Source organism: Gracilinanus agilis, chromosome 1 (assembly GCF_016433145.1).
Source record: "Gracilinanus agilis isolate LMUSP501 chromosome 1, AgileGrace, whole genome shotgun sequence".
In the NCBI taxonomy this organism is placed as follows: domain Eukaryota; kingdom Metazoa; phylum Chordata; class Mammalia; order Didelphimorphia; family Didelphidae; genus Gracilinanus; species Gracilinanus agilis.
In genome coordinates, this window is record NC_058130.1 from 78,233,017 (window position 1) to 78,245,331 (window position 12,315).

Here is a 12,315-nt window from a genome sequence, read left to right on the forward strand (position 1 = left end):
TTGATGAGTGTAATACACAGAAAATAATACACCTCATTGCTGAATAAACTATACCTTTTTTTAAAAAAGAAAATTATGAGTGATATGTGTGTATGCTGCCTATGTTTGCATGTGTATAGTATTTATTTTTATAGAAATATTCAAGCCAATATCAAGAATTAACCATCAAAAAATAACAGAAGCTTCAGCTATACAAAAGCAAACAATACTATTTTACATTAAGGCAAGTATTCGCAAACATTAATCAAAGCCCTAGCTTCAATTCTGGTTTACACGTAGCTCCTGGATAACTAGGAAAATGAGTTCTGCAGCTTGAGGACATTAAAGGGTGAGGAAAGGGAGAAGATGTGTACTTAAATTCTAGAGGAAAAAAGGAAGGTTCTTCTCTGGTTCTATCCGATCTATTCAATTTCATCTCCTGGAATTAACCCCTGGAAGATTCAGATGTGAGCATCAACTTGGTTTACATTTTGACACTGTCTGATCAACTTCAATCCCATTTGAAACTTCACCAGAAGAGTTTCTGTTGCAGTAAATACATACCCTTCAAAAATGGATATGGGGCCATGAAAACTAGCTCTAATCTGACAGTTTCTATCCTAGGGCCATGGTCTCCTTTGCAAACTCATTAGAAATCTTAGTGAATCATCCTGTTGGAAAACATCTTAGAGGTCACCTCTTCCCCCCACTCAACATGGTGGGCATGGGGCTACATAGGTATGGAATACTCTACTAAAATGTGTGTAGTCACCTCCCATGGGTTTCTGGGGACTGTAAACTTCTCAAGGGCAGGGCCATTCCCCCCCACCCCTTATATCCTTGTACTTACCATAGTGCCTCGAACACAGGAGGCACTTAATACATGTTTCTTGCTTTGGAATGAATTGGTTATATTGGCTTTTTTCTTCCTAAGGAGTATTATGGAAGTGATTTAGAACTGGTATTTGGATGCAACTTTTAAGTTTTAATGTATACTTATTTTACATCTGTTTTTATTGAATTTAGCATAATTGGGATAAGGAACAGTACAACAGCTGCATAGTGTTATAATGCCAGCTTGTCTTTTTTTTGGGGGGGAAGATATGCTCCAATTTGTCTTATTTTTAATATCTACAACAAAACATGTTAGGCCATATTTTGTTTTCAACTAAACTCTAAAGCATGTGAGGGCTATTATTTTTTTCTTTTATTCAATAAAATTATCTTATTCTTATATTCATATATGTGATTTAAGTATTAAAATAATGTATGGTCATTAAAGGCAAGGATAGTTTAAGTTTTGTTTTATATTTCCTGCACCTAGCATAGAGCCTAGCATAGAGTAGGCGCTTAATAAATGTTTGTGGCATCAAATTAAAGACTGTTGATTTTCTCCTTGTTGTTCTCCACATCTTAGCATTATAAAAAAATAATAAAAGAATTCCACCCTTCCTACCCACCCTAACCATCTTGGTTGATGCTTTTAAGTTAATAGAAAATCTGGTTATGCTTGAAAACAAATTGAATCCTCAAGATTAAGACTAAAGTCCCTTTAAGAGCTTTGAGACTATGAAGGTTTCTCAGATGTCCTGAAATTGAATAGCATTTTGTAATTTCTGTACCTCAATTTCCCAAAAGATAAAGAAAATGTTAAAAGCAGCAAAATATTGTAAGAAGGAAATGTTTCATGGATGTGACTGAAAATTGCTCTTTAGATGATAAACATTAGAAATGTGAATGTTAAAAGAAAGAATGTGATTGTTTCTCTTAGAATAGGTTTCCAGCTGAATAATTCAAAGTCCTGCTAACTTATGTCATTTTCTGACTCCCCAATCACCACATATGTTGGAGTGTTATCAGTAATAAAAGTGCCCATTTGATCAAATATGTATGCGGATGCACAGTAGGGACAGTTAACAATACTGCTTTTTAATCTGTATCTATAGAAAACATTTAATATAAGCTCTAATGGGATTATAGAAATACATTAATATTTAATAGTGTACTTTAGTGTACTCACTGTGAAAATAGCACATTTATTTAGACAGGAATTTTATGTCAAAAGTTTTTTTTCCTTTTAAATATCTTCATTTCTTTGATCTGCAGTAATTATGTTCCTAAGAAAACCAAAATACCAGTGTTTTTACATTATTTCTCATCAAAAATCTTCTCATTTTTATTCATATTTCCGAGGATCATCTGAAGTGAAATTTTTTTTTGTAAAAAAAAAAAAGACATCAGAGTACTTGGATTTGTAAATTCTCTACATTTTCTTGCATTCGTGTCTAGTGCACATCGCTTGCCGTTCAATTCTCCAAGTGCCTTCTTCATAAGTACAGTGGCATATAGTGCACTCATCTGTCTTCACCTCTCTTCCAGCAGGGATGACAGTGGTTTCTGCAAAACAGTTTGGGCCTGAAATACAGTAAAGCAATTATACGTTATAGCCATGCGGTAGATGAATTTATACGTAATATATACTGTCCCTTCTGGAGGATTCAGTAAAAAAATACAAACACAGAACATTTCACTGTGGATAGGGAAAGTCCTTTCATTGTGAAAAAGTGAGGAAAATTGTGTTTTACAATAATTCCAGTTGTAGAAAGTTATGACAAGAATGGGCCTTTCCAGTTATCTAGTGCAAATCCTTAATTTTTCAGATGAAGAAAATGAGGGCCAGAGTTGAAATGACTTGTCCAAAGTAAGTGGCTGGGATGGAATTTAAATCCATTAAAAGGTCTTTAGAGGTCGTTATTCTAAAACTGTATGACCTATTGTCAGGATAATGGATCAAGTCAGGATAATGGATACTCAGAAATAAAGAAGGGGATACAGAATAATTGCTGGACTGCATCCTTAGGTAATTTCCTTATCAAAGACAAGACTGACCTTGACATATGTTAGCTATGATAATAAACTATTATAACTAATAACAAGGAATGAAATATTATAATTAATTATAATCATTAAAGTATATTAATTAGCATTAACTAATCATGCTAATGAACATATGATTAAAGACTCCAATTTGACTGAATTGGAGGATATTTACAGGGGAGTCATGAAGAAATGAAATTGGATAGGTATGGTAGGGCCAGATTGTAAAGGGCTTTGACAGCTGGTAACAGGAAGTCACAGTAGATTACAAAATAAGTAAATAACGCAATGGAAATGATGTTTTAAGGAAACCTATTTTGTGGCAATATGGACGATGGATTGGGAGTTGAAGACTAAGAAACCTAAAGCAAAGAGGCTTTTAAGTATACTAGGTATGAATGTAAAATAGATTTAGTCTGAAAATAAAGCACAGAGTAAATTGAAGAGTGTTTTTGAAGGAAGAACTTGGGGATGGATTAGTTGAGAAAAGAAATGAAGGAAAAAAGATAATTACATGATGCCTAGGCAAGGAGATTAATAGAATGATGTTCACTCTAAAAGAAATGAGACAGCGAGGAGAGGAAACAGTTCGGAGGAAGATGCTATGAAGAACGTAGGACATCTTCATAGAGATAGCCTGTAGGTAGTTGAACATATAGGGCTGGTCTAGAAATTAAAATATGGCCCCAATACACATAAAAGATAAAATTTGATGGTATGGACTAGATGAGTTCTGAGAACTAAATCTAGAAAGGGAAGAGTAGAAGGATAAATTTCAGGATTTTAACACCAGTCAATATTTTATTACATCATACAAAAAGCAAAACCAGAGACACTGTCTCCCTTATATTATTTTGGTTCCTATAATCTCCCATAAAAATCTATTAAAAGATGTAATATCCTAGAAAATCAACTATAAAGCTAGTGGGAATAATAAATAACTTTAGCAAAGTTGCAGGGTACAAAACAAACTCACATTCATCATCAGCATTTCTATATATTTCCAACAAAAAAACAACAGTAAGAGATAGAAAGAGAAACTCCATTTTAAAATGATCTAGAAAATATAAAATATTTGGGAATCTATTTGCCAAGACAAACTCAGGAATTATTAAACACAACTACAAAACACTTTTCACACAAGTAAAACTAGATCTAAACAATTAGAAAAACATTAATTGCTCATGGGTAGGATGAGCTAATATAATAAAAATGACAATCCTATTTAAATTAATTTGCTTATTCAGTGACAGTACCTATCAAAATACCAAAAAACTTTTTTATAGGATTAGAAAACATTATAACAAAGTTCATCTCAAAAAAACAAAAGGTCAAGTGTATCAAGGGAACTAATAAAAAAATATGAAGGATGGAGAACTAGAGGTACCAGATCTTTAACTTTACTATAAAGCAGTAATCATTAAAACTATATGGTACTGGGGGCAGCTGGGTAGCTTAGTGGAGTGAGAGTCAGGCCTAGAGACAGGAGGTCCTAGGTTCAAACCTGGCCTCAGCCACTTCCCAGCTGTGTGACCCTGGGCAAGTCACTTGACCCCCATTGCCCACCCTTACCAATCTTCCACCTATGAGACAATACACCCAAGTACAAGGGTTAAAAAAAAACAACTATATGGTACTAAGAGATAGAAGGGTGTATCAATGGAATAGACTTGGGGTAAATGACCTCAGCAAGCTAGTGTTTGAGAACTCCAAAGATCCCAACTTTCTGGCACAAGAACCTGCTATTTGATGAAAAACTGCTGGGAAAATTGGAAAATAGTACGGTAAAAATTAGTTTTACATAAACATCTCACACTCTATAGCAAGATAAATTCAAAATGGGTAAATGATTTAAATATAAAGAAGGAAACTATAAGTAAATTAGGTGAACATTATTATATTTCTTCAGATACATGGGAAAGGAAAGAATATAAGACCAAGCAAAAGAGAGAACATTACAAAATGTGAAATGAATAATTTTGATTATATGAAATTAAAAAGGTTTTGTACAAACAGAACCAATGCAACCAAAATTAGAAGGGTAGCAACAAACTGAGAAAAAATTTTTATAACAAAAATCTCTGACAAAGGTCTAGTTTCTCAAATTTATAAGGAACTACATCAGATTGATAAGAAATCAAGCCTTTCCCCAATTGACAAATGGTCAAGGGACACGAATAGACAGTTTTCAGATGAAGAAATCAAAACTATCAATAATCACATGAAAAAGTGCTCTAAATCTCTTATAATTAGAGAAATGCAAATCAAAACAACTCTGAGGTACCAACTCACATGTAGCAGATTGGCTAATATGACAGTAAGGGAAAGTGATAAATATTGGAGAGAATATGGCAAAATTGGGAAACTATTACATTGCTAGTAGAGTTGTGAATGGCTCCAACCATTCTGGAAGGCAATTTGGAATTATGCCCAAAGGACTTTAAAAGAATGCATGCTCTGTGATCCAGCAATACCACTACTGGGTTTCCCATACAGATAATAAAAATGAGTTGTATAAAAATATTCATAGTTACACTTTTTTGTGGTGGCAAAAATTGGAAAATAAGGGGGTGTCCCTCAATTGGGGAATGGCTAAATAAATTGTGGTATATAATGGTGATGGAATACTATTTTACTGTAAGGAATGATGAACTGGAAGATTTCTATGAACTAGAAAGACCTCCAGGAATTGGTGCAGAGTGAAATGAGCAGAACTAGGAGAATACTGTACACAGAGAGTGAAATGTGACCATGATTTATCACTTTAAAAGATCACCCTATTACAAATATGAATAATATAGAAATAGGTTTTGAGCAATAAAACATGTATAATCCAGTATTTGATTGTCAGCTCTGGGAGGGGAAAAGGGAGGGAGAGAATATTAATCATGTAACCATGGAAAATATTCTAAATAAATTTATTAATTAAAAAATTAAAAAAGATATAATAATGCATTCTTCTGTTTTTCTGAATTAATTAAAATTAGGTAAAATTTTCATTAAAAAAATCAAGCCTAGGGATGATAGAAACAACATAGATCAATGGAAATAACAATGGGCTAGGGAGCCAGAGTAAGTATTATGTCATTTTATGTATTTGTATCCTGAGCACCTAGCAAACTATCTGACATATTTGGTGCTTAAAAGAAATGCTAGTTGAATGATTCAGAAGACCTTGAGTCAAATCCTGCTTCTAATATCTTACTCTATTTAACCTTGAGAAAATCATTTAAGATCCCTGGATTTCCATTTACTCATTTGTAAAATGAGGGGGTTGATCTAGATGATTTCAGAGGTCATTTCCAGCTTTTGATCTTTGATCCTATAATCCTCATTTGCTATTTTAAAACTGTCTCAAGAAAACTTTTTTCATTCGGCTTTCAGGGATATATTCAAACAAGTCATTTTAAGAGTCACTACATAGAAGAGAAACAAAAGAAAGAAATTAGAACCAAAGAGAAAGGAAAACCTGACCTGAATTGATGGTCTAGCATAGAAATAACAATCTTCACTTCAGTCAGGTAGTTCTTATCATTGGCCTCTGCACATAATATAGTCTGTTTTGTCTTTGAACCTTGGCTCCTTTGGTTCTGTGCCACTAGAAGCAAAACTAAGTAAATCCTCCTCTTCTAGACAGAACTTTAAATAAGAGAAATCTGGTATGTCTACCACAAAATTGATGCCAGTCTTCTGAGTATGATTTCTTTAATAAGCATTAACAATTATATAATTTATATTCTTATAATGAGATATAGAGACATACTTCATTTGTAACTAAAGCACCAATACTTTACCTAGTGATTTTTCTATTGGTAATTTTAGGAAGAAATTAATTTTTATTCTGCACTTTCCCCCAAATGTCTCTATAAATATCTACTAAATCCTTTGTTAGATTGAAGTTCTCTGTGTCAAAGAACTTGAATGGGCAGAGAAAACTAGAGTGAATATATTTCTCTTTAATTGTGAAGTCTGATAGATAGTGTAAACCCCAAACACTAGCCACAGATCAAATTCAATAATATATGTGAAAAAAAACATTGTTAACTTTAACATACTAGGGAAATTTAAAGTAGTGTGATGTCATATCATGCTTTCAAGGATCAAAGAGTTCATCTTTGCAGTCACTAATAGATTACAACACTATTAGGGCATAGTAGATAAATCTCTAAGAATTTGTGGATCTGAAGCATCACTGCCTTATGACCCAAAGAAATGACCTTTTCTAGGTTAGCTATGTAGGTTGTAGCCAACAAATCATTGTGAGATCAAATGAGATAGTACATATAAAGTGTTTTGCCAAATTTAAAGGGCTATGTAAATACTAACTATAATAATAATAATAATGAATAAAAATATCCTGATGTATAATAATTATGATAGTTGTTATGAATCAGTATAATCATAGAAATATATAAAATTATTTCTGTCGTTATTTATGCTAATTTTATTGTATTAAGCATAAATATATTATAACAAATATAATTATTAATGCTTGATAATAATTATATGGATGGGATAGTATCAATTCAGATGGCTAAATTTATTAGAGCAGGTGAAAATTAGTTTCAAAGAAAGGTCTATATTTCATTAAAGAGGTGGATTCTCTTGGGTTATTGGCAATATATTTGAGAACTGACATTAATAAGCCAGGTCATTTAAAAGATTAGTTAATTAATTAAAATTAATTTAGAATAGTTTTCCAAGATTCCATGATTCATGTTCTTTTCCTCCCCTCCTCTCTCCCCCATCCTGGAGCTGACAAGCAAATCCACTGGATTATACATGTATCATTGTTCAAAACCTATTTCTATATTATTAACATTTGTAATAGAGTGATCATTTAAAGCCCAAATCCTCAATTATGTACCCATCAAACCATGTGATCAATCATATGTTTTTCTTCTGTATTTCTGCTCCCACAGTTCTTTCTCTGGATTTAGATAGCATTCCTCTCCCCCCCCCCAAAGTTTCATTTTTCTTCTATTTGCTTTTCTTTTTATGTTTTTGTTTTTTCTTTTGAATTGACTCATACAACCCCATAACTCAGCCATGTATCCTGAGCTTATCTGGGTATTTCTTTTTTAAATACCCTCTTCAGGGGGGATTGTATTTTTATAAAATCCAAGATTTAATTTTTTGTTCGAGAAAAAATTCTCAGGGAAAGAAGCTTGCTGATTCCTTAATCCAGAGAATGAACTGTTTGCAGAAAGATGCCTGAAGAATCTACATTGCCTAGATATGGGAGGTCCTAGGTTCAAATCCGACCTCAGACACTTCCCAGCTGCGTGACCCTGGGCAAGTCACTTGACCCCCATTGCCCACCCTTACCACTCTTCCACCAAGGAGCCAATACACAGAAGTTAAGGGTTTAAAAAAAGAATCTACATTGCATCAAGAGATCCAGAATGAACTTTGGGGTACAATTGATTGAACTGATGGGGTTTGAACAGTTACTTTGAATGTGCATTTTATGCCAATAGGGGACTGCCCCCCAATTGGTTTCTTGTCAATGCGCCTAGCAAAACATTGATTTTGTGTTCTCTCTCTCCCATTCCCCTCTTATCTCTAACTATTGTAGTTAGAAGAACTTTGTGGGTATAAGATGATTATGTAGAATGAGCACTTGGGGTGACTAGGCACCCAAGGATCATGGGGGGGATCGTGTAAATGGAATTAGCTCATCCTCATTCATTCTTTAGCCTTTAGCCATCAGAAATAATGTCACCCCACCCAACTTAGAATTAAGTGGGGAGGGGAAGATCAGTTACCCACATGTGACAATAAGTAAAAAATCAAGAACGAGGGACAGCTCTTTGGGCAGTCCAAAAAAGTGTTGAGGCTGCCATTTGTCCACTTGAAATTAGAGGTGGATGCAAGAAGTAATGAAAGCTGCTGTCTTTTAAATATGATGGTAACTTCCTGGGGAGGAGTTGGTACTTCGAACTTGGTGTAGAAGGATCTCTGGTGAGACCTCAGGCAGCTTCCCTTTGAATTGTCAAATGGGTAAGTTAGGCTGACTTCCTTGTGGCTAGAAGCCTTGTTTAATTAGGGTCTGTGCCCCTCTGCTTGGCCTCTAAATTCTTACCTGGTTTGGACCTCTGGTCCGGGCCAGAGTTTCTCTCTTTCAATTTCCCTACCTTCGACCTTCCTAACTGTAAATAAACTTCTATAAAAGTCATTCTGACTTGAGTCTATTATAGTTTGAAATTGAGTTAATCTGATTTCTGGCGACCATACCTTAAATATCTAGTTTCCCCTCTTACAATGTCCCTTGATCATTTGTCAATTGAGGAATGGCTTGTTTTCTTGTACATTTGACTTAGATCCTTATAAATTTGAGAAATTAGACCTTTGTTGGAGACTTTTGTTATGAAATTTTTTTTCTCAGTTTGTAATTTGCCTTCTAATTTTGGTTGCATTGGTTCTATTTGTACAAAACATTTTTAATTTAATGTAATCAAAATTATTCATTTTACATTGTGTAATGTTCTCTATCTCTTGCTTGATCTTAAATTCTTTCCTTTCCCATAGATCCCACAAGTATACTATTCTACGTCCACCCATTTTACTTATAATATCTCTCTTTATATTTAAGTCATTTAAGCATTTTGAGTTTATCTTTGAATAGGATGTAAGATGTTGATCTAAATCTAATCTCTCCCATACTGTTTTCCAAATTTTTCCAGGGGTTTTTGTCAAATAGTGGGTTCTTGTTCCAAAAGATGGGATCTTTGGGTTTATCAAATACACAATATTGCTGAAGCTGGGATATTTCTGAAGGGAAATAAGAAGAGTAATGGAAAGCAAAGTAGAAGAGAAAAGTTTGAAGGGACCAGGAGAAGGGAATGCACATACACAACAAGATTTATGCTCAAAACCTTTCCAGCTTTTTCAGACTGAATACAGATTATTTTTCACTGGAATAATACTGAAAACTTAAGGTCATCTCTATGTCAAAATGAAGGATTGGGACAGTGCTTATTATTTACATTATTATTATTCTTGAATTATTTTAATTTAAATGAATTTTTATTGCCATATTTCCCACTTTTGCACTATACTTTTAACTCTATAATAAAATGAGTTATCAGCAAGATTAGTGCCTGCAATTATGAAATTGTGTATTTTTGGAAGTCTTGAAGTCACAGTGGCACAATCTTATAGGCCTTTTTAGATGCAGAGAATTTTTGACAAATATTCTATTTCTTCATATCACAGAAAAACTAATGAAATAAGCAGCTCAAATATCCCCATTTTATAGATGAGGAAACTAAAGATTAAGAATTTTTAAGTGACTTGCTCTGGGTTAGAAAGCAAGTAATATATGTTTTTGAAAATGGCCCCTAACTTTGTGATTTCATGGTCTAAGGTGGGGTGCCAAGGAAGTCTTTAGAAGTTTGATGAAGTCTGTGGATTTCTTCTCAGAATTATATTTTTAAGTACATAGAATTACAAAGGAATTCAATTATATTGAAACACTATTATCACAATACTAAAAATAATTCAGAGACCCCAACTTAATATCCTCTGGACTAGAGAATTCCCAGAATAGAGATTTCTTCCATTGATTGCCAGAAATTTTGTAATTTTTATAGTGTCAGAGTGCTGCTGGGGTCTGGAAAGTATGGGCAGAGAGGAAGTTCTTTGAAGCAGGAGAAAATATAGAAAACCCAAAAGAAAAAAGAAGATCAAGTAGAAAACTAGTAACTTCCTTGATTAGCTCATAGCCTCAAGACCTTTGATGCAGAATTAGAACCCTGATTGTCCTGACTTCACTATGACACACTGTCTCAGAGTAAATGATTGGAGCTGATCTAGATCTAGTCCAACCCTCTTATTAACTCAGCTTTTGTTTGGTGCATACAGTATGCTTTTCCTCATCCTTATTATCCTCATTTTTAATGCTCCTTTCCTCAAATTAACACATATATACTTATCTGTTGACATGCTGTATTTCTTTTGGAAAATATTAACTCATTTAGGACAGACATTATTTTTCATTTGCCTTTTAAACCCCAGTGCCTAACAGAGTAGGGACTTGCAATTATTTTTTTTTTAATTGGGATTTGAGATTTCATTATTTTGTAGAACACTTGATAAGGAAACTTCCTTAACCAATGTAGAGTGGCACTTGCTTAGTCTTAGTGGCCTAGGGGAATGAGAAATTTAAGAATGTTACTTAGGATCCCTGAGATAGTCTGTGTAAAAAGCCAGATTTGAAACTAAAGCTTCTTGACTCTTATCAATCTCAAACAACCAATTAATCCTCAAGCATTTATCAACAGCTTACTATGTGCCAGGCACTGTACTAAGAACTGAGGATCTAAAGTAAGTCAAATAAAAGTCCTTAACCAAGAGATGCTCACAAATGTACATGGGAGACAAAATTTATATAAATAGGTGCATACAAGTTTCATAGGTAGTAAATGAAAGATAACCTTAGGAGGAAAGGTTCTAGCAACTGGGTGATACAAGGGAAATGGCTCCTTTTCAAGGTGGGATTTGAGCTGAGTCTTGGAGGAAGACTAAGAAGAGGAGGTGAGGAGTGAGTGTATTCCAGGCTTCAAGGACAGCCAATACAAAGGCAATGGAAGAGGTGATGAAATCTCATGTTTGGGGAAGATCAAGAAGTGCTATAAGGCTAGATTGCAGTAGTCATGAAAGAGAGCCAAGTATAAGATTAGAATGATGGAAAAGGGCTGTTTTGAATTGCCAAATAATGCTGTCTTTCACAAAGGGGATATTTGTTTGCTCTACTGAGTTGTATTGAATGAGGAAAAGCAAAGTTTGGAGTGAAATTAGTTGCCCAAATTCATAAAGGCAATAAGGGCAGAGCTCAAATTTTAATCTAAGTCTTCTGGCAAAATTAGGATTTAAATCCATGCCTTTTGACTCCCAGTTTGAATGATCTTTAAACTTTATTGATCACATACTCCATTAGTATAAAAAATTGAGTATATATTCTCATTATGTATACTTTTTGTAAATTTTATACATGAATGACTATATTAGTAAATAATTTTTATCAACAAATTCACAAAAGTAGAAATTAAGAAGATGAAAACATTTTAAATAATTTTGATTTTATTTATCTATAAATGGTACAAAAAAGCCTTTTTGGTCTCATTAAAATATAGTACATTTAATGAACAACTTTTTTTTGTCTTGGTTTAACCCTTTGTCATGCAGTGATTTGTTGGGTCTGGTTCTGTTTTCAGTTCATTCTGATATTGGAACATGGTCATCAGAGCAGAAGAGAGATAAGAGCAGAGTCCTATTCCTTTAGAGCTTTTGGCTATCTTTGCTACAGCTCCTCTCTGCTGGTCCCAGCCTCCCTTGCTTCTCAGAGCTCAGAAAGCATTTCTTCCTTCCTTGGCTAGTTTGGCTAACTGAGACCCATGGCAACTCTCAATCTCTGCCCACCAACTTTCTAGACTTGTGGAAGGTTTCGTGCTCCTT

The 12,315-nt window shown here is 34.0% G+C and overlaps 1 protein-coding gene across 1 annotated transcript in view; it reads right to left on the minus strand.

Moving 5' to 3' along the window:
- Positions 1-2,242: 2,242 nt before the first annotated feature.
- VWC2 (von Willebrand factor C domain containing 2) overlaps positions 2,243-12,315 on the minus strand; it is a 191,842-nt gene continuing 181,769 nt past the window's right edge. Inside the window, exon 3 of the mRNA XM_044656900.1 lies at positions 2,243-2,394. Coding sequence (XP_044512835.1) covers positions 2,243-2,394 — 152 coding nt within the window. The remainder of the gene's footprint in view (positions 2,395-12,315) is intronic.